At 43.6% G+C, this 23,535-nt stretch overlaps 1 protein-coding gene across 5 annotated transcripts in view; it reads right to left on the reverse strand.

The window, feature by feature from the left end:
• LOC138675683 (arf-GAP domain and FG repeat-containing protein 1-like) overlaps window positions 1-23,535 on the reverse strand; it is a 78,726-nt gene that overhangs the window by 28,572 nt on the left and 26,619 nt on the right. For 4 of the 5 annotated variants that reach the window (XM_069764111.1, XM_069764113.1, XM_069764110.1 and 1 more), the window contains exons 2-6: window positions 21,280-21,373; window positions 17,263-17,378; window positions 15,622-15,784; window positions 11,886-12,063; window positions 8,021-8,140 (exon numbers count right to left, since the gene is read on the reverse strand). In XM_069764111.1, the coding sequence (XP_069620212.1) occupies window positions 8,021-8,140; window positions 11,886-12,063; window positions 15,622-15,784; window positions 17,263-17,378; window positions 21,280-21,373 (671 nt within the window). The remainder of the gene's footprint in view (window positions 1-8,020; window positions 8,141-11,885; window positions 12,064-15,621; window positions 15,785-17,262; window positions 17,379-21,279; window positions 21,374-23,535) is intronic. The other variant, XM_069764114.1, reaches the window with a different exon arrangement.

Genomic DNA, 23,535 nt, shown 5'->3' on the forward strand with positions numbered 1-23,535 from the left:
TGCGTCGAGACTCTGACAGTGGCAAATTGCATTTTTTACCCAATCTGACTAACCTTGACCTTCAGGCATCACAGATATTACGCGAAGATAAAAACATAATCATCAAACCCGCCGATAAAGGCGGAGCCATAGTCGTTATGGACAGGACAGACTATATCAAAGAGGCTTACCGCCAACTGGGTGATAATACAGTCTACATAAAATTGAGTAAGGACCCGACTAACGACATACGTGATGACATATCATCCATACTAAAGACATATCTCGATTTGGGTGTTATCGATAGTAAAACAAGGGATTTTCTCATTAAGGCTAATCCAGTCACGCCTGTACTCTATCTACTGCCTAAAGTACACAAGAGCCTAATCAACCCACCAGGCCGACCCATTATTGCAGCTACAGACTCCATCCTATCCCCCATTTCCATATTTTTGGAAGAAGTCCTCACACCTTTGACACAAAAATCTCAGTCCTATTTACTTGACACAGGGGCTTTTCTTAGGACACTACATACAATAGGCACTGTACCTGATGACTCCTATCTGGTTTCCTTCGACGTAAAGGATCTTTATACGTCCATCCCCCATGATAAAGGCATTGATTGCGTCAGACGCTTATTGGTTAGATCGGAACTAGATCCCAACACAATTGAATTGTGCCTTGAATTATTGAAAATTGTCCTCACCCGTAATTATTTTCTGTTTGAAGATAATTATTATTTACAGGCACAAGGGACCGCCATGGGGTCCAATATGGCGCCCCCGTATGCAAATACATATATGGCCACATTCGAGGAAGAAGTGGTATATCAAAATGGTCTTTTTAGAACACATTGTGTCACGTGGAAAAGATTCATAGACGACATTTTTTGTATATGGACAGGCTCCTTGGACTCTCTGAATGAGTTCTTTGAGACCCTTAATCGATCATGGTCGGGCCTCTCGTTCACGATAACTAAGGACACACAACAGGTCAGTTTTCTGGACACCCTGGTGATCAAGGATGCAAGTGGCACCCTTAGCACAGATCTATACAGGAAGCCCACAGATCGTAACAGCTTGCTCTATTACACCAGTCTGCACCCAGTTTCTACTAAAAATGCCATTCCACGTTCCCAATTCCAAAGGGTGGACAGAATAGTCACTGATCCCATTAAGAAACAAGTAAGGGTAGATGAGATGTACCATAAATTTAGAGAACGGGGTTATCCTCCAAATGTACTACATGATGCCTTACAACCGCGAATATCCCCTAAACAATCTTCCATGGGACGAATACCTTTTGTGCACACGTATCATCCTTACGTCCACATTCTTCATCATAATATCAGGAAACACTGGAGACTTCTGAGGGAGGCACACCCAGATATACCCGAGTTTCAGAATCATTTTTTGCCTTGTTACAAACGCCCTCGTAACATTCGTGACACGCTCGTCAAAGCGGACGTTGGGTCAGGCCCACGTACATCTGTACAGAGATTTCTCTCACAACCCAGGACAGGCACGTATCCGTGCCTACACTGTAATCAGTGTGGGAATGTATTAAAAGGAGATCATTTCTACCATCCCCACTCGGGTAAACAATACAAAATCAAGGATTACAGTACCTGTGACACCTCTTTTGTGGTATACTCCATTAAGTGCCCCTGTGGCCTTCTATATATTGGCGAGACATCACAATCAATAAGAGACCGCATCAGTAAGCACAAGTCTACTATAAGATGTAAAAATACGCTGCTCCCATTACCTCACCATTTTATTGATGCGGGACACTCCATACCCCAACTCAAATTTCAGGTCATCGAGCATGTCCCTGCACCCAGACGGGGGGGCAATCGTATCCAGACCCTCAAGAAAAGGGAGGCGTTCTGGATACATGAGTTGGAGACCATGACACCTAGGGGTCTAAACAGGGAGTACGATCTCCTTTCATTTCTATGATTGTTTGGAATAATAATGACTACTGTTAAAATTCATGTATTATTTCTCCCACATCTGTTGTAATTAAGGCTCTTATCCACTCTATTTGTATTTTATACTGACACGTTGCTTTATCTTACAGAGTCAACAATATTGAATATGACGGCACGGAATTTCTCACATCCTGATCCTCCTTCCCCTGGACCCCCACCCCGGTCCCATTGCCTCTTATTATTTTTCCTTATTTTTTCCTCATCTTCATTATTTTTATTTTTACTTTTGGTTTCTCCCTTTATTCGTTTCCTTTTCTTCCTTTCCCATCCTTAGTGGATTATCTTACATTTCCCCTCAGGTACTATGGGTCCAGCTGTATGTTATTATCACTAGTTTTTCCACCCTTGGTAGATTATTCACACCGGTGGAACGCACCACCATACTGCTCTATGCCCCTAGTGCCACGCATACATATACCCATTAGGGGAGTGGGATTTCCTCGATGACGCACTTCCGGTATGCGGCCGGCTATGCGTCCCGCCCCCTACTTGTCATAGAGGCATCACCCCTCTTCCCTTACTCCTGTGGACCGCATATTCATGTGGCACGCATTGCCACTCTGTCCTGTAAGACAGGTATCCAACTCGTACTGACGGTGCGTCACTTCCGGTGACGCACTTCCAGTGCGCGGCCGACATTGAGGTCCCGCCCCCAGCCCACAAAAGAGCGCTCTTCACCATGATGCTACACCACAGAACTAGCGGTGGACACCGCGTTCATCACCACCATCCGTCCTGGGTAAGATGCCTTTAGGGTCGGCGCCCCATAGGTGGGGCTCATTATCTATTTGTTACATCTCTAGATTCATGGCCGCATTTCTCTTTTTAGAACAGGAACATATTCCTGCTCCATTTCTATGGTCCGCATATAGTTACTACCGATTCTGGGTAAGACATTATAATAGAGCTGGAATTTTTATGAGATTTTCGGTTTATTGCTTTTCCACTTATATGGGTACATTTTATTCTCTATTTAGGCAAGAGGTGTTCTTTGGTCCACCTGTTAGATCCATACAACACACTTGTTTGGTCCATATTTAGCTACGGCCGATCCTGGGTAAGACATCACAACAGAGACTGACATCATATCTTATGGGGTCTCCCTTTATTACATATCCATTTTATCCTTTAATTTAGGTTAGAGGTCTCCTTTGACTCACCTGTTAGACCCATACAATACATTTTACTCTCATAGGGTATGTAGATCTTTCCTGTCTGTTGTTACTACATGTGCACCCCTGCTTTGCCTATTATGCTCTATTTTTATTTAGTTTCAGTTCTATTTACCATAGTCAAGAGCCACCATTGGATTTTCCCTACACATGACCCTCATTGTGACTTGTATACGGGTCAGTTACTTTCTTATTAATATAGTCTAAGCACATTATAAATTACTCAGTCATGATATGCTCCCCTTTTCCTGTTTAGGATCTACATTAGGACCTTCCCTGTAAACTTACACTAGGACCTTACTTACATTTTGAGCTACACTCTTGCTACCTTTGACTATAAGGTATGATCTTTTCTCTTTCCTTCATTTTTATTTTTATTTCCCTTTTTCCCATTCCCCATCCTCCCATCCATCACTATATACGCACGGTATATAATTATGTATTAGTCTTCTCTGTTCCATTATGGAACTGAGAGAATTTTTGTTAAAATTTCATGTACATTGATGGTTTATTTTACCTGTGGAGACGGACATGTGGCGCGTCTTTCCAGACACAGCATGTCTATTTATCTTGCGGAGACGCGAGTGTCCGCAAGATAAATTTCACCCATACAACGTATAGGGTACTGTGATTCCGCACGGTTCAATGATCACATGAGGATTCACCCGTGTTCAAAAGCAGACAACATTTTGGACGGAGCAGACATGTGATGCGTCCAAAACACTGCCTAATACTGAAAGTGTGGACATACCCTTAGAGACCCTATCTCACAACTTACAGGACTTGGGATCCGCTGCCAATTCTTGGTGCAGCTACTACAGGACATCTTCAGAGGTCTTGTGAAGGCCATACCTCAAAGTGACAGATGTGATCTTACAGCACAAGAGGAATTCAGTGTTAGGCAGGAGGCTACGGTTACAGACGACCAGTGCACGTAGACACATGTGCCTGTACACATCAGCGGGCATCAATCCCTGGTAATACCAAAGGTGCCCTAGGCTGATGGAATGCTTTCTTCTGGACTGTAATAAAAACCTCAGAATTTTCCATGTAAAAAAATGGGAAAAGTTTGGAATTCTAGACTGTTCTTCACTTATAATGGGGCCTGACAACATGCGCCATATTATGGGCCTGGTGTTAGATGAGAACTGGGGGAGCTTTATCCCTATGACTGGTGACGATTTAGGTCAGGGTCTTTTTCCTTGCTCTGCCTGCTCTCTGGCACAGTTCCTATGACTTTCCCCTGCTAATCTTCAGTAAGCCGTTTCAAGTGCAGGAAAGCAGCCAAGCGAATGTTTCTACTTACACAGTCTTATTAAAATCCTTAACTCAGTCGTCATGCTTGGACAGCCAAGGAGGGCAACAGTTTACTAGTCACCTCGGACCGACCACAAAATGCACTCAGAGGAAGGACTTGTTAGCTGGTCCTCACGGCAGCGCAGTCTCATAAGTGGTTGTGGAGTGTATAACTTACTGGCCTCACATTTCCAGAGTACAGAGAGGAAGATCTGTAACCACATTTCTCAGAACTCACTGCATACAGTATGAAAAGAATCTTAGACCTGATGAGGCTGGTATACTCACTTTGATTATGGCTGTTTATATTATCAGGCATAGAAACTTCTGAAAGTAATTACTTAGCATTTTAGGCACCCGGCGCAAGCTACACTCCTAACATCCTTGCCTTAATGATTATACAGACACCATGACATGGATTTTCAAAGTAAGTATCTCTCATCAGCACAGAGCCATTTCATAATGTATGTCGATTATATTGTGAGATCTGCTTTAAATGCAGTCAACTCTCCAAACTAATATTTTTTTCTTTTGAATTATGATTTATAATACCATAAATTAAACTGTATAACATTGGGAGAAAGCTATAATTACAAGGGAAGGCCAGGTACTGAGATACCAATTCCTAGGTCACGTCATCATTATCAGGTCAGTGGCGTCTCTTACCTCTACACAGGTGCATAACCTACAGAGGGTATTTATCTAAATATTCTTTTCTCCATTATCAGTATTTGCAAACATGTCGGCAATACCCGGTGAATGAGCATCGTTCTCGGCAGCACACTGTTCGGAGTAAACAGGTAATGTGCTGCCGATAACAATACTCTATGTGCACAGAATGATGGTATTAACAATTGTTCGGTGCACAAAACTGGTCAGTTTATATAAACAGGCTGTGAAACGACCGATTGGATTGAACGTGGATGATCGGTCAGTTACAGAGGGTCTAAACCCATAAACAATGAGTCTAAAAGACATCCTGCTAAAGGAAGACTCATGGCGGCTGAGCCTGCCGATACACACAGCAGTCTAGTGTGTATGGGGGCGCTGGCTGACTCATGGTCAGGGGCGATGTCAATCATGCATGACTTATTTTGGACTGCCGATCTCGCATGATCCTCCTTGAGATACTCCATCGGATGATGTGACTGTCGACAGCTTTCTCAGAGAGCGCTGGAGAGCCATCTAATGAGTATGGCCAGCTTCACTCTATACATGAACGGTCTAGTAGAGAACAAATAGTGGAGTCCTTGTGTTCTCCTCCAAGCAGCCAGAGAAGTGGCTGCAGCCCATGATCGTAGGGGGTGAGGAGTAAGACTGGGGGTCTGGCTCTAAAATTTAGCTTTGTGCCACCAGGCTCACATCTCCATGAACCATGACATTTGTGAGTGACGGTACTACACTGTGTGCATAATTATTAGGCAAGTTGTATTTTAGAGGATTATTTTTATTATTGCTCAACAACTATGTTCTCAATCAACCCAAAAGACTCAAATTTCAAAGCTTAATATTTATGGAAGTTAGACCGGGCTTTTTTTTTTTTTTTTTTTTTAAGATTTGGCCATCTTAGGAGGATATCGATTTGTGCAGGTAACTATTACTGTGCAGAATTATTAGGCAACTTCCTTTCCTTTGGCAAAATGGGTCAGAAGAGAGATTTGACGGGCTCTAAAAAGTCCAAAAGTGTGAGATGTCTTGCAGAGGGATGCAGCAGTCTTGAAATTGCCAAACTTTTGAAACGTGATCCCCGAACAATCAGCGTTTCATGGCAAATAGCCAACAGGGTCGCAAGAACCGTGTTGGGCAAAAAAGGCGCAAAATAACTGCCCATGAATTGAGGAAAATCAAGCGTGAAGCTGCCAAGATGCCATTTGCCACCAGTGGTGCCATATTTCAGAGCTGCAACGTTACTGGAGTAACAAAAAGTACAAGGTGTGCGATACTCAGGGACATGGCCAAGGTAAGGAAGGCTGAAAAACTACCACCTTTGAACAAGAAACATAAGATAAAACATCAAGACCGGGCCAAGAAATATCTTAAGACTGACTTTTCAAAGGTTTTATGGACTGATGAAATGATTGTGACTCTTGATGGGCCAGATGTATGGGCCAGAGGCTGGATCAGTAAAGGGCAGAGAGCTCCACTCCGACTCAGACGCCAGCAAGGTGGAGGTGGGGTACTTTTATGGGCTGGTATCATCAAAGATGAACTTGTGGGACCTTTTCGGGTTGAGGATGGAGTGAAGCTAAACTCCCAGGCCTACTGCCAGTTTCTGGAAGACAACTTCTTCAAGCAGTGGTGCAGGAAGAAGTTGGTATCGTTATAATATAATAATATAATAATTTTTATTTATATAGCGCCAACATATTCCGCAGCGCTTTACAAATTATAGAGGGGACTTGTACAGACAATAGACATTACAGCATAACAGAAATACAGTTCAAAACAGATACCAGGAGGAGTGAGGGCCCTGCTCGCAAGCTTACAAACTATGGGGTTCAAGAAAAACATGATTTTCATGCAGGACAATGCTCCATCAGATGCCTCCAACTACTCCACAGCGTGGCTGGCCAGTAACGGTCTCAAAGAAGAAAAAATAATGACATGGCCCCCTTGTTCACCTGATCTGAACCCCATAGAGAACCTGTGGTCCCTCAAAATGTGAGATCTACAGGGAGGGAAAACAGTCCACCTCTCGGAACAGTGTCTGGGAGGCTGTGGTGGCTGCTGCACGCAATGTTGGGTCGTAAACAGATCAAACAACTGACAGAATCTATGGATGGAAGGCCGCTGAGTGTCATCATAAAGAAAGGTGGCTATATTGGTCACTCATAATAATAATTTTTATTTTTATATAGCGCTAACATATTCCGCAGCGCTTTACATTTTGCACACATTATCATCACTGTCCCCATTGGGGCTCATAATCTAAATTCCCTTTCAGTATGTGGAATGTGGGAGGAAACCGGAGAACACTGTTTTTTAGATTTGGCTATCTTAGGAGGATATCTGTTTGTGCAGGTAACTTACTGGGCAGAATTATTAGGCAACTTAATAAACAAATACTGTATATTTACAGATATCCTCCTAAGATAGCCAAATCTAAAAAACCCCACTCCAACTTCCAAAAATATTAATCTTTGATATTTATGAGTCTTTTGGTTGATTGAAAACAGACTGTAGTTGTTGATCAATAATAAAAATAATCCTCTAGAATACAACTTGCCTAATATTTCTGCACACAGTGTACATGGCAGAAATATGTAGAGCCCTCAAATAGGGACTGTATATTAACAGTAACACAAAACAGCCATTAATTATGGAAGAAAAAAAAGGAAAAGTAAAGTATCAGCAACTATTTATATAGGAGAAAAGCCCTGCTAGCGATGTAATGCGCATAAAGGAACAGCATACCAATATACAGACATACATAAGAAGGAGTACGCACGTAGAAAGCACAACACGAGTAATACACAGCACACACTATGCAGATGTGAGAAACACAACAGGCACAGAGGGATGGAGAGGTCAGCACCTGGCCGCCAGCTGCAGCACAAGGCTGCCGGAGAGGCGAGACTACCTGGATTTATAGGCTGGGTGGGTGTCTGACTTGATGAGGGGAACGCTCCAAAACTACTTGCGCCACTAGACTGTCCAAATGCATCAAAGTTTGCAAAGTCTGCATTGGCAGAATTGTGAGCTGTAAAATGTGGAAAACAGAAGGGAAAAACAAAATAATAATATAATGGTGTTAATGAGGATGAGTAAACATAATACTACAAAGTAACACAAACATGAAAAATAAACAGATCATTAATTAGTGAAGACACGGATGTCTGATGAAGCACAATGAGGACATGGGGGTCATTATTACTCATACCGGGGTAAAGATGGAGAAAGAGCATGGAAAAGGCGGCAGAAAATCCAGCAACCGCGGAAAAAAAAAAAAAAAAAAAAAAAAATCACATTTCTTGTAAATATAAGGCTGTGTGCACACGATGCAGATTTGGTGCAGAAAAATCTGCTGCAGTTCGGCACTAAATCTGCATCTCCTGGCAGAATCTGCAGGTGCGTTTTTGATGCGTTTTTTGAGCACAAATCTGCACAAAAAACGCATAAAAAACGCATCAAAAACGCACCTGCAGATTTCTATTATGGAGGGGTGCAGAAACGCTGCAGAACTGCACAAAAGAAGTGACAGGCACTTCTTTGAAATCTGCAGCGTTTCTGCGCAGATTTTTCTGCACCATGTGCACAGCTTTTTTTTTTTTCACATTGATTTACATTGTACTGTGATCACAGTGCAGTTCTGCAGCGTTTCTGCTGCAGAAAAATCTGCTGCAGTTCTGCACTAAATCTGCATCGTGTGCACATACCCTTATAAAGAAAGTTATTTAAATTGGAAGTATATATTTGCGATAAGCGTCGATGCGTTTTGAGCTATACGAGGTCTTAATCTTGACAACTATCAACGTGTTTCCAGCTATATGAGGTCTTTATCTTGACAACTGTCAACGTGCTTCACAGCTGTCAAGATTAAGAGCTCGTATAGCTCAAAACGCGTCAAAGCGTAGCAACAATGTGTACTCCCAATTGTAATATTTTCAATAAATGTGATGCTTTAGATTTTTTCTGTGGTTGATGGATTTCCCTCTTTCCTTTCCATGGCTTTACTGCTCAGGGGCCCAGCCTGAAGCTGCTGTGCACTGCGCCCTCATCTCAGGCATTTCTGAGGAACTGATGATAGCTTTGGGTTTTTTCATGGAGAAGAGGGGGCTGTCGGATGTGCATTTATATGCGGTTTTGCAACATGGCGGATCCTTGGAGACGTCATCATTGTGTGATCTGTGAAGGCACAACCAACACTACAACCACAAAGTCAAAAGGGAGCTCCTGTGGAGTTTTAGAGAGGGAACACATCAGGTTGGGGACTCCATTAAGGAGTGAGAGGGGAGAATATTGTCTAAAAAGCGAAATACAGCTGGAAGGAAAAAAGTTGAGTATTGAACATTTTCTGACTTTTTTTTTCTAGCAAAGTTTTATAACTTAGCCTCACTCAAATGAATGTATAGATGGGGGCAAATCCAAATACTGTTTTTCGCTGCTCCAGACAGAACACCTTCCCCATCCCAATGGAGGAGAGCACAGCATGATGTGGACCCCAAGTACCAGACACAGCACCGCCATCTCCCATGTGTTGTGATTGGTATTGTACAAAGTCAGCCTCACACAGATCATATACTGATGACAGAACACCAATCCCAGAAACTAAATAACTTCAAAATCAAAGGGAATGTGTCACCAGAACATAACATTGTTTATAGTGGACTTTTCACCAATGTTTGCCTTAGGGTACCGTCACACAGTGGCATTTTGATCGCTACGACGGCACGATTTGTGACGTTCCAGCGATATATCCGTGACGTTCCAGCGATCTCGCTGTGTCTGACACGCTCCTGCGATCAGGGACCCCGCTGAGAATCGTACGTCGTAGCAGATCGTTTGAAACTTTCTTTTGTCGTCTAGTGTCCCGCTGTGGCGGCATCATCGCATGGTGTAACAAAGGTGTGCACGATATTGTATACGATGTGCGCGTAGTAACCAACGGCTTCTACATCGCACATACGTCATGAAATTATCGCTCCAGCGTCGTACATTGCAAAGTGTGACAGCAGGCTACGACGCTGGAGCGATATTGTTACGATGCTGGAGCGTCACGGATCGTGCCGTCGTAGCGATCAAAATGCCACTGTGTGACGGTACCCTTATAAACCATACATTCTTGTACATAGTAAACACTTGTCTCCTCTTCTCCATTCTGACACCTAATGTGTTATTTTTCATGTTCCCTTAGAAGTGTAATTTTGCTCAGCTCCATGGGAGCGTACAATCATCCCACTAGAATGTTGTCCAATCTTAAAAAAGGCAGTGTGGCGTCAATAGGTCGGAAAAAGCAGACGCCCACAGATCTGACCGTAAATTAATGTGCAGAAATGTGCAGTTTATAAGGCAAAAATTAGAGAAAGGTCATTTTTAAAGCGTATAATAAAAAAAACTTGCAGTTTTCAACACTGGCCCAGAAACTACTCTGAACCACTACTACGTGGTCTTTCAGGAAATCCACATTTACAATGGCAGCAATACACTGACTCAGACCTACCATCTATCTGTAGTATGGAAAGATCTAATGAGAATGTGATAAGGTTATTATGAAGGCGGGGGGACAGGGATGAGGCGGTGAGTGATGAAATTACCTAGCGTGATTGGTGGATCCTTTGCTATCAGCTGTGTGTACAGGTATTATCTGCCATTGTAATCCTGCCTCTGAGGATAATGAGACTGCTGAAAAGTCTTCTATAAAAGGTCAGGAAGTCAGAGTCTAAAATAGTCAGAGTGGCCTGTGTGAAAATTGCAAGATCTTTGGGAAAAAAAACAAAAAAAAAAAAAACATACAGTTAACAGAGAAAATGTATTTAAACAGGTCATTCCTTTTAAGACCATTTAATCCTACACCAAAAATGTTATTCTTTGTAATAAATGTAAACCCAAAACAAAATTCAACCAGGTTTTTTCTTTTATTACAGTACTAAAGACAAAAAAAAGGTACTGTTAAACATAAAAGAGAAAGGATGGATGTGAACACGGTTATGTATAATGAGATGCGAGTGCCCAATTGTAGAGGTACGAGATGTCATTAAACACAAAGCACTCATTATTTCCCTACCAACTGGCCAGAATCCAGGATAACCCGATACTGCTTCTCGAGAAACCCTAAATTATTCAGTAACCCCCTGCATTATTAAACCTGCCCCTTGACCAATACAATTGCAAGGAACAAGTTGGAAATAAACACTAACAAAGCTCTAAATCTATGCGAGGCCTGTGTCACATATAGAACATTCAGTAATATTGGAGGAAATCCCTACACAACTCCTGACGCATATGTCCTCTTAAAGGGATTGTCCATAATGTTAACAGCCGATCCCAGGGGGCTTCCATATTAATACACACTTTCACCATTAAGTTTTTATCCAAAACAAGACATTCTCTACCAGACCGGCAGCACTGCTCCATTTCTGCTGCCCGCATTCCCGGCGGGCTCTTAAGCAAGCGGGACGTCACATGACAGCTGCAGCCAATCAGCTGCTGTAGCTCTGACATTCTGCTTTCTGTCCTCTGTGCTTACGCTGCAAGTCCAGTTTCACACATCCGTGTATCATGGTCCAAGGAAGAACCGTGATCTACAGACTGACCGTAGGTCTCCTGCCCCGAATTCGGCAGCCTTATACCCATATGTGACGTTGTTGCGTTTGGGCCACGAGACCCCCATGGCCACTCCGTATATTGCGGCCCATACGTGTACCTCGATATAGACATGTGTGAAACCAGCAGTGTTCGGCATAAATACAATTCAGTGCTGGAATAAAGTAGAGTCTTTTTCTTACCAGTATGACTGTTGAAGTTTGCAAAATTGGCGAAATTAGCAGTAGCAGCTGGCTGTGGTGCAGGGGTGGCAAAGATGTCTGCTCCGAGGTCACCCAGGAGGTCAAATGGTTTCCGCTCATGATGGTGGTGGTGGTGATGCTGCTGCTGGGCCACCTGATTACGAGCCACAACAGGAGACTGAAAAAGAGACCTTTGTTAGCGAGCCAGGAAGCTACGTACATCATGTCCTCTCCTGCCGGGGCTTATTTACATGCAGTGGAAGCAAACAGCCTAAGTTTCAGCGTCGGGATCGGCGTTACATGTTAACCTAACGGCTGACAAGTTTCCCGTGTGGCTACTGCACACAACTTTAATTTAAAAATTATGTTTTTTGAACCTGTCCACAGGGGTAATGCCAAGTGTACACTGAGCCTATAGTGAACGCCTTTTTCCCAAGGTATACTGCAATGTTCCTATAGGCCACCACACATCAGATAGAGGCCGAAAAAAGGTGTAAAAACAAAAGGACTCAAAATGGACATTTTTGTGATACTACAACTCATCAGCGTCCGGACATGTCCAGGCGGTGTATTTCCATGTCAACAATATAGCAATCCAGTGACCTAAAACCATTGGGATCTACTGGTAGCATTTGGAGAGAGAGGTTTAGAGCCCAGTAGTATACGGCTATTGTATGGCACCATATTTCTTGTCCGCACCCGCGCTCTAATGTACTCAGCAGGCAGACAATGTAATGCGAAATGTCACATAATGCACCACCTCCTAAGTAGCCATCCGCGGAGAGAGCGCTCACGATCCAGCAATTAGCTGGGGAGTTCATTATTTCTGTGCTTATGGGAATATCCCAGTGATGACTGCCAAGTCACATTACTAAAAAACTAGCACAACTTGTGGAAAAAGCCATTTCTAGGGAGGGAAAAAAATGGCTACTAAGGGATTACTAAAGAAGAGTAGGCAAGAGGGAGGGCATTGCTGGAACAAATGGTTGTGCGCTGACGGATGGGAGCGAATGATGGACAGGAAAAACAAGGGGAAGTTTTCATTCACCGCCTCAAAAATCTACGAGCAAAGTCAGCGCAAGATTGTAGGGAGGAAGCGGCATCACGGAAAAGGAAATGCAGTTGGGAAACTGCTCGGATGTCGTCTCAGCATTTCAGAGAGGCAGCAACGTGCAGGAGGAGCAGCGCAATGGCTCCATTGCTTTATGTAGGCTGACAATCCTAAAACGTACTCATCCCCAAACTTCACCCCATCTTAGTGGTGCAGCTCAACTCCACCTTCTAGGTCTTGTGTAGCACATACACAGCAGAAAAGGAGGCGGAAAAGGCCAAATTTCACTATTTCACCCTACAATTACTTGGAAATTATACACCTGTGTGGCCAAAGTGCGCCTCCGCTAAACACGAGCGCTCAACTCAGCCAAACCTTCAAGAATCTCAGCAGAGAGAAGAAAGCTGCTGCCATACAACCCTGCCAGTGGCTTATCTTACACTCACAAACCTCATCCATTTCTTCTCCAATATGGGAGGGCTCCATTAGGATTAGATGTTTTCGTAAGACCTAGATGTTTCATCATGAAGAAATAAAGCCAATTCTAACTGGACAATCATGGCTAATTTGGAGTCAAATCAGTTGGATGAGATTGTTCCTGACCACCTCAAAGTAGTGTCTTCCATTTTACTCAACACCATTCTCTTGTTAATTCTAACTTATCATACTATTCGATATAAGCTACACAAGTAAGGAGGTTTCCAGAGGTCATTTTTGCTCAGCTTCTACTGAAGTGTATGGGGTCGGAGCTGCAGTGTTCCGGCTCTGTACACGTGCGGCTGCTGTCTGATCGGTGAGGATTTCGGGCGTCCAATCTGATATTGATGACTTATCCTGAGAATAGGTCATCAATATCCAAGCCCAGAAATCCTCTAACTCCTTTTTAATGTTTTTTGCTATTACAACTCACTCATAGCGTTCCTTGAGTGTGACCAAAGCGTACAGACGGACATTAAAGTAGTTAGTGTCGTCATTTCATGGACCACCAGGGGAATATTCAATATAGAATCCAGCTCCTAACGCTTTCTAATGATCCTGTAATGATCCGCAGCAGCCAAAGGCATGTCAGATGTGCACCATTAACCTGCACGCCTTCATGTGCTTCATCTTCTTAGAGGTCATTCATAGCAAACAAATGATTTGACAATTACTTAGAATTGAGAGTCCTCAGTGGTTGATCCCTTTTAATGGCTAACTGAAAAGATGGTAACAAATTGCAAGCTTTCGAGACTACACAGGTCTCTTCATCAGGCAAAGACTAAAACAAATTCTGAAGAATCACATATTTATGCACAACATAGTATAGGGAAAAAAAAAAGGGAAAAAAAACCATGGATAAGCCAGGTGACATGAAGCAGAATTACCATGGGTGATAAACAGTTACGTCCACCGGTGGCCATACATTTCTGTCTCCCAAATCATAACATTATGGACATGAAATTACTTGTATTGAAAGGAAACTTCAAATCGCAGAAAGACAGGAGAGTCTGGGAATATAAACTGATGACGACCTTTGACAGTCTTGATGCAGGAATGAATGTGTCACATGGATTTATGTCTTTTTACATCAACTAAGGAACTTGCCCCTCAGACCATGAAGGGTCATTACAACAGAGACCTTAATCACAGGACAATAAAACAATCCTTATCTAAGAATTGGCCCAATATTTATGGACGTAACTGTTTATCACCCATGGTAATTCTGCTTCATGTCACCTGGCTTATCCATGGTTTTTTTTCCCTTTTTTTTTTTCCCCTATACTATGTTGTGCATAAATATGTGATTCTTCAGAATTTGTTTTAGTCTTTGCCTGATGAAGAGACCTGTGTAGTCTCGAAAGCTTGCAATTTGTTACCATCTTTTCAGTTAGCCATTAAAAGGTATCAACCACTGAGGACTCTCAATTCTAAATATTTTTCTATCCACTGGCTAACACGGTACCAAGATATATTTCTTTCCTGTTGACAATTACTAGCGCCCTCAAAGTAGTATCCGAACAAGGATGCGTCATCCAGAAATCTCATTTTTCCGCTAGCGCTTCTGAACGACAGAGACGGAATATTTGAGTTGTGCACGTAGTGTAATGGGATGTGGGCAGGTCTCAAAGGTAGCGTAATGCTTTTAGAAAAGTAGGTTAGTGGAGCTCTCGCCATTTAATAGCTTCTACCAAAGTAAGGCAGAACTCTAGGAAGTATTACATGTTCATTACATCTGCCAACAACTGTTAGGAGGAAGGGGAGAGTTTACAGCAGAAGTCAATGGCGGTATATGACTATTTATCTGCAGTAAATTAAAGAAAGAAAAGTAGCGCAATCCTAGTCTTGTTTTTTTAATTCTACAATCAGGGCCAGATCCACCTACAGGCATGGTAGACATAGGTGGGCCACTGGGACTGGTGTGTGCTGATCGGAAACTGAACACAGGAAAACACTGAGCAATGCGTCCTCAGATGTAACGTACTACTGTGCCCAGAAGAAGCCAAAGTTTGTTTTTCTATGAAAAGCTGCGTCTCGTTTCAATTGAACCCTTTGCAGCACTATTTGCATGGTATCCCGGCACACAAACTGTCTGCCTCCGTGTGGTGGGAGCGTCCCATGGTGCCTATGCTGCAGGGTAAATGTTGTTGCATCCAATACAAAATCCTTGACATTCATTGAATTATAATTTTGTAGTTACTTGCTCACCTGACTTGGGGTCCCTTTGTTCAGCTGTAGGGATGGTGCAGTGTCCCCCAATAGCGTTTTTAATGGTTTTACTTCTGGTGTACTACTGGTGCTACTTGCGGAGGACCCAGATATAGAGGCATGGACAGAGGCCACAACCCTGGCTTGTTCTGGAGGAACATACCTAAATGAAAAATTAACACACTGTTAGGGGACAATAGAAAGGAAAAGCAAGGTGTGACAACAGCATTTTATTTTAATTAACCAGAAGTTTATTTTAGGAAGCCAGGAGGCATAGACTGTTATCTATATGGTGACTTACGAGTTTGTGTGTTTCTTTCTTTGGTGGGTCAAGAGTCTGAAATGTTGATTCTTGTAGGTCAAACTGATATTTTTAAATTAATGAATGGTTGTTATTTACCTTTTATATCAGCACCTACAGTTTATTGTACTGTTCTCTTTGCAAAACAGGGATGCAGGGTCACTGAAGAATGATGTTTGCTGATATGTTAATTACCCATTATACCAGGCCATGCAGTTTGTTGACTTGCAAACATTAAAGGATAAGGTATAAATAATCAAACACTGCGGATTAACCTCATCACTCCTTCCGCTTGACCTGTTAATGGCTTGACGAACAGTTGTGAACTATAAAAGGGGATATGCCTCTGTAACAAGATACATCCAAACATCCAAGAGATCCAGAGACTTTTCACAAAACCAGACAGGAACACTACTTGATAGCTGCCAGATCATGGCTCCATCACGAGGGACAGAGAATTGACATTCTACAGGATGCCAGCTTAGGGAGACCATGGCCCCAGCTTAAAGAATCCAGATCTGTTCCATAGACCATCACTGAACGCATGGATACATCTGGGGTAGTCAGGATTTGGACCCAACAGTCACCTGAGCCCCATGGATATGTTTCAGAAAGCCAGGATTAGGACCCATTGGTCATCTGGCTCCATGGATGTTCACAGAAGCCAGGTTGTGACCCTCCGGTCACCTGGCCTTGTACCTCAATGGACTGTCAGTTTCCTAAGCTTTTTGTCAACTCCTCTCTGTGCGTGGTACTGGTGGGGATTGTTGGCCCTGGAAGCTCTGAAGTCACAGCTGTTCTTATCCCGGCGAGTTTGCGGAAGGCTGAGACTAATTTTGCACCACCTTGGGTATTTTGCTGGGACTGTTCTTTGTGTTATTTACCTGTTTTATGGTTCAGTAAAGTATTGCCACACTGTTTTACCCTCACCCTGTGTTGTCTGAGTAGTATTAAGCACACGGTAGAAGGAGAGCGTGTGTTCGGTGGGATTAGCCCTGGTCCATGTGCTTTCGGCTTGCAAACTAAAGTACCTGCTCACCCCTGTGTGTCTACACAAGGCTTGCAGATGTGATGCAGGAAGCAGCAGAAATCAAGTAAATGCAGGTCTCTAATGAGAAAATGGAACTATGCAGGGCAAATCCATGAAGTGCCCACAGTGCTAAAGTAACGCTGCAGCCAATCATTCTGAGGATCAGTGAGGAACCTGGCAGTCAGACTCACGCTGTTCATTAGAAAGTAACATCTTAACTTTAAGCTTTTATTTTCTACAGTGAGAAAACCTTCCAATTGCTCAGACCCAATTCATCTTATATGTGTAGGAAAAGTTAGGCAGCACTTACCATCGTTTCTTCTCATATTTTTCTTGTAGGAATTCTTTAACTTTTTGAGGATCTCTAAAATCTGGGATAGCAGACGACCTATCATCAAACAATCCTAACCAAATCTGTTTGCACACCTAGGATAAAACAATGGAAGATTCAGAATAATCTTAGATAACCGTACTCATTACTTTCATTTATAAAAACACGGGGATTCCAAGGTGAAAAGCTCACTGTATAAAGAAGTACAGTCAGTACAAGTCGAGGTGGTTGACATTCCGACCGAGAAGGAATTACACAGAGGGGAAAAAATAATAAAATAAAAATCTCTCTAGGTTTTTGGCAAATAACCCAGACTCAACCGACCCCCTGACTAGAATTTACTTATTGAATGCTCCAGTTTCTGTAATTAAAAGTTGCTCTCATGTATGCCCATGCCAGGTGGAGGCGCGGCAGATGGCACGGGAGCAAGGACAAGTATATAATAATGGTGTGTACATCTATGGCACCTCCATATAGTGATAGGATGGTGAGATGGAGAGGTGACCATGCATGGTTGTAGCACAACTATAATAGAGTCACATTTACGGTGTCTTCATTTCTGGGGTATAAACAGAAGAAAACTAAACTTCTATAGTCCAAAAAGATCTGAGTCGTAGAATTCTTGGAACAAGAGTAGTATCTGTTCTTCTTCAGCAGCTAAAGCCAATGATGATGGGGGAGTCACCAATTCACACTGGGCAGAAGTTAAAGGATGGCGTGCATAATCATCCTGCAGGTGACTGTGACCCCCGAGACTGAAGCCATGAGCCCAGCAGCTTGAGAGCCTGAAGGTCAAGTGTGCCCCAGGACTGGTGACCCTGAGGTGTCCCAACTGGCTAGGTGTGGGCTCCCATGAGGGGTGGAATGTTTGCACAGCACTTCCAGTCTTTATCTGTATTAACTCTAAGGGTACCGTCACACTATAACATTTCGATCGCTACGACGGTACGATTCGTGACGTTCCAGCGATATCGTTACGATATCGCTGTGTCTGACACGCAGCAGCGATCAGGGATCCTGCTGAGAATCGTACGTCGTAGCAGATCGTTTAGAACTTTCTTTCATCGCTGGATCGGTGTGTGTGACACCGATCTAGCGATGCGATCCAGCGATGCGTTCGCTTGTAACCAGGGTAAACATCGGGTAACTAAGCGCAGGACCGCGCTTAGTTACCCGATGTTTACCCTGGTTACAAGCGTTAAACTAAAAAAAAACAAACAGCACATACTTACATTCTGGTGTCCGTCAGGTCCCTTGCCGTCTGCTTCCAGCACTGTGACTGCCGGCCGTAAAGTGAAAGCAGAGCACAGCGGCTGTGCTTTCACTTTCACTTTACGGCCGGCAGTCACTGAGTGCGGGAAGCAGACGGCAAGGGACCTGACGGACACCAGAATGTAAGTATGTGCTGTTTGTTTTTTTTTAGTTTAACGCTTGTAACCAGGGTAAACATCGGGTAACTAAGCGCGGTCCTGCGCTTAGTTACCCGATGTTTACCCTGGTTACCCAGGGACCTCGGCATCTTGGTCGCTGGAGAGCTGTCTGTGTGACAGCTCCCCAGCGACCACACTACGATTTACCTACGATCACGGCCAGGTCATATTGCTGGTCGTGATCGTAGGTAAATCGTATAGTGTGACGGTACCCTAAGCACACCGCCCTAATCCGACCTCCTGGCTAGGTACAGGCCTTCTAAATTCCTTATTGAAGGTCAGGTCTGCTCCTCACAGAAATCACCATCTTATTCATTTCTGAATTATTATTATTATTTATTGTTATAGTGCCATTTATTCCATGGCGCTTTACATGTAAGGAGGGGTATACATAATAAAAACAAGTACAATAATCTTAAACAATACAAGTCATAACTGGTATAGGAGGAGTGAGGACCCTGCCCGCGAAGGCTCACAATCTACAAATGTGTGCTTGTCACTTTTTGGTATGTGGCTCTTTTATGTGTTCCCTCCTGAACTGTAGGGGAAATGTGGTCATCAGGATCCATCATCGCCTGCATTCCCTGGTCCTCCACCCTCATGAGGAAAGGCATCTCTGGGGGTTTAAGCCCATGGAGATGTTGGGAGAAAGACAGGCTTTCCAACCTCCAGCGATGGGGATGCTACTGATCTCGGTCACTGTGGCCTTCTGGCCAGGAGGGCCTGGAATGTGTTGAGTTTTTAGTGTGGGGCCTTCTCCTTTGGGATTGTGGTGCAATAGACCACAGCCTTGTGGTTTAGAAATTTACGACATACCATGTAAATATGTCAGGAATGTGTTTTTTTGGATTGAGCACCTTCGGATTAGTCTAACCTGACATTGTGACCCTCAAACCAGAAAAGCTTGATCATCGCTAATCTACTGTACATGGAGGGGTCCTGATAGCCATAACAGTTTTTCAACAAGCCCGATCTTTCTAGGGGGGAGGGGCACATATAGAAATCTCCTACGTGCCTGCAGTTGGGGTAGGAAGCAGCTGTGTATCAGAGCACTTTGCTCTGCGTTCTCCAGGCAGTAGCTGAGTTGGCAGGGAAACATAAAGGTCACCATTTATAATTTCCTGCTCTATAGTCAGGGCCTTCCTGCTAGGAAACAAAGGCCCGCATAGTGATCAGCTGATCGGCCCAGACTGGGCTCACAAGGTGTATTTACACAGCCAGAAACAAGTCCTTTAGTTTCAGCAAAAACATGAAAGAACCGGGCAAAACATCACGGTGTGTGCACACAAACGCTCACACCACGGCCAGTGTGGATTATAGTGGCTGAAAACAACGGAAAACCTTTCAGATAAACAGATTATTTTTATGTTTTAACATCGTTTAATGAGCTAATCTGTCATATTCTTTTATAAGCCACGGTGGCAGCTAGATGTTCTGCAGGACCTAGCAGTGGCCACTACATATGGAATAAAGCTGTGCTGCTCAGCTCAATGCATCTACATCTGGCCACCACCTTAGCTTACAACAGCTGATCCATAGGGTGCGGGGACGCGGACCCCCAATCTGATATACTGAGAACATAGCCTAAGGATAGGTCCTCAATATCAGAACCTTGGACCCCCACGGAAACGAGTGGCTAGAACTTCATAAAGTACTAAATAACTATGCAGGTGCATGTACACCATAGATTCACCAACATAAATGCAAAACAATGCAATGGCACTGAAAACTGAAAATACATGAATTAACTGCAGAAACAGATTAGAATATGCTGTTCCTAGCACACAGTACAAGCGTTACCCCTTGGCTTCCGGTCAGACGCTTCTTACCTAGCCAAACCAGATCTTACACTTTGCACTGATGAAGGGTAGTTGCCCAAAGCACAGTGTTCTGGTTTGGCTTTTATCCCAAGTCATGTGACAAGGCTCATTAAAGGGTCGACATTGACTTTTAGCATTGCTACTTCCAATAGGTGGCTCTAGAGTTCTAGTCCTCTTCCTCCCTGAAGAGGCGATTTGCATATTCCATTTCCCACAGAAACACTGCAAGGCCTAAAAGTCTCCTCACGTTGGCATGCCACTCTCCACAAGGAGAAACACTACCCCTTGGATCCCTAGCAAATCTGCGAGATCCATGCAGCAGCAGACCCCCCCAGGTCTTGGACACTTGCTCTACTAGTGCGAGATCAGACACAGCCGAATAATTCTGCGGCACAAGCTGCATGTTCTGCGGTGCATCGTGCTGCAGTTTCACCATATAATTCATCTTGTACTTTGAGCAGGGAACTTTTTTTTTCCTGCATAGGAATGAGGATCCTTCAGCTCTGAGCCATTAACACTGTGCTCTAAATTGCTGCAGATTTAAGGTGCAAAATCCACTGCGCATCCTCCACATGTTAACATACCCCAAGGGGAAAATACAGAGAAGTGTATGCTCACAGCAGGGGTCTGCAGAGGTGGAAGTCTGCCCTGTTACACCACAGCATATCCACTGCATGCACAGCTCCGACATGATCAGTCTGAACGGGTGATTTACGTTGATGTGCGGGTGATGCGGTGACACTTACGTCATTGCCGTGTTTCTGGAGGAATTCTATTTCTTGCTGAGTAAACGTGGTCATAGAGATTGACTTCACTCGGTGCGGTGGGTTCAATCCGCGCCTGCGAGAGATCAAAAGAAAGACCCATTAGGAAAAGGAAAGCTGGCTCAATTAGAGAAAATTCCTACTGGAGTCTCCTAAAAATACATTTGTTGCCATTAATATACATATTCATGTAGGCTAAACACAGGTTGCTTCATTTTTTTTGTTTTATCTTTTTTGTGACTATACATATGCGGTAAAAAAAAATAAAAATCCTGAAGTTAGTTAAATTTTAACAGTCAGTAAGCTGAAATATTATTTTTCTATAGCTCCCTTATAAGCTTTGCTGTTTAGACTAGGGCAGAGATAGCAGAGGAAGGGCAGCTTCATGACAGCTCTATGGCATTTCTGGCGGCCTACGCGAGGCAGGATAGCAACATAACACACGGATAAGACACAACAACAGTATCACTGTGCTCGATTGGCAGCAAACTCGCCTGACCTTAACCCCATAGAGAATCTATTGGGTATTGTCAAGAGGAAGATGAGAGACACCAGACCCAACAATGCAGACGAGCTGAAGGCTACTATCAAAGCAACCTGGGCTTCCATAACACCTCAGCAGCACCACAGGCTGATCGCCTCCATGCCACGCCGCATTCATGCAGTAATTGATGCAAAATGAACCACGACCAAGTATTGAGTGCATTTACAAGCATACAATTCAGTAGGCCAACATTTTGGGTTTTCATTGGCTGAAAGCCATAATCATCATTAACATAAATAAGCACTTGAAATAGATCACTCTGCGTTTTATGACTATATAATATATGGAGTTTCACTTTTTGTATTGAAGAACTGTAATATTAACTTTCTGAGGATATTCTAATTTTGTGAGAAGAACCTGTAACTGATGGGGTCCAACCTCTGGAATTTCCACTGATCATGAAAATAAAGGGGCAGCAGTGCACCCCAATCTACAACTTCTCTCCACAGTGGCGCTTGCAGTAGGCCAGCTAAGTAAGGAACTGCAGACGGTCACATGCACAATAATAGGACCACATAGCAGGTCCCTGCACAGCTGACGGTGGGAGCACCACTGTACGGGGTGTGGAAAGCGGGCGAGAGGGGGCTAAGAGGACGCACCACTAAACCAGCACTGCTGCCCCCAATTCTCTGAATCAGAATGGATAGCATATCCTAATAATAGGTCATCACTTTATATAAACAAGCATACCCCTTTTAGAACATAAAACAGGAATACATAAAACATTCATTATAATGGAATGGCATTGCATTGCATTGCGGCAATTACCAGGAAAAACTGATTTTCTTGCAATTTGAGGAGCATACTTGCCATGTAGCCTGGTCAAATGCCAAGGAGACAGAAAAGCAGCGCAGTACCCAGACGCAGTACACCTGAATGATGAGTATGACATTCTAGGGCCTGTCATATCCACATTATATAGTTAATAGACATGCTGTTACAGCGCGCCTTCTCTGGGTGACACCGATAACAGCACTTCTACACGCTGGCAGATCGGATATCAGTGTAGTGTTACGGGTGCATGCACCTTGCAGCATGTGGCTGGGCCGTACTGTAGGGCGAGCAGGAATAGCAGATGTGGGCGAGTGATACCCAGGACAGCTGGCACACTCTCAGAACATTAGCCGACACTATATTACTGTCATCACTATGCATTGGCTTCTTCAATCAAAAGGGAACATTGTTATAGAAGGAAAATGAAAAAAACATTTTCTGGGCAGCTACTGTGGAAATGTATAGCGATAAGCGAATATGCTCGCCGCACCTTGGCCCAGTAGCCACAGCAATATTCCATGGCTGTAGGAAGGGAGCGCTGTGAATCGCATTCTACCTGCTGGGATCTCTGGTGCCTTTTCTGATTTTTAGGCCTAATGCGAGGTCATCGGGGCTGCTGGTAGGAGGCAGTCTGCACGAGTCCGGTGATCATGGAATACTGGCATGGTCGCTGGATCAGGGTCCTGCAAACTGATTCATTCATCACTATCTGGACAGTGGGGAAAATAAGTACAGTATGTGATACACTGCTGATTTTGCACGTTTTCTCCACCTACAAAGAATGGAGAAGTCTAATTTTTATCGTAGGCACGCTTCACCTGGGAGAGACAGAATCTAAAAATAAAACCAGAAAATCACATTGTGCGATTTTTACATAATTAATGTGCAATTTATTGCATGAAATAAGTATCTGATCATCT

The sequence above is a fragment of the Ranitomeya imitator genome, chromosome 4 (genome assembly GCF_032444005.1).
Source record: "Ranitomeya imitator isolate aRanImi1 chromosome 4, aRanImi1.pri, whole genome shotgun sequence".
NCBI lineage: Eukaryota > Metazoa > Chordata > Amphibia > Anura > Dendrobatidae > Ranitomeya > Ranitomeya imitator.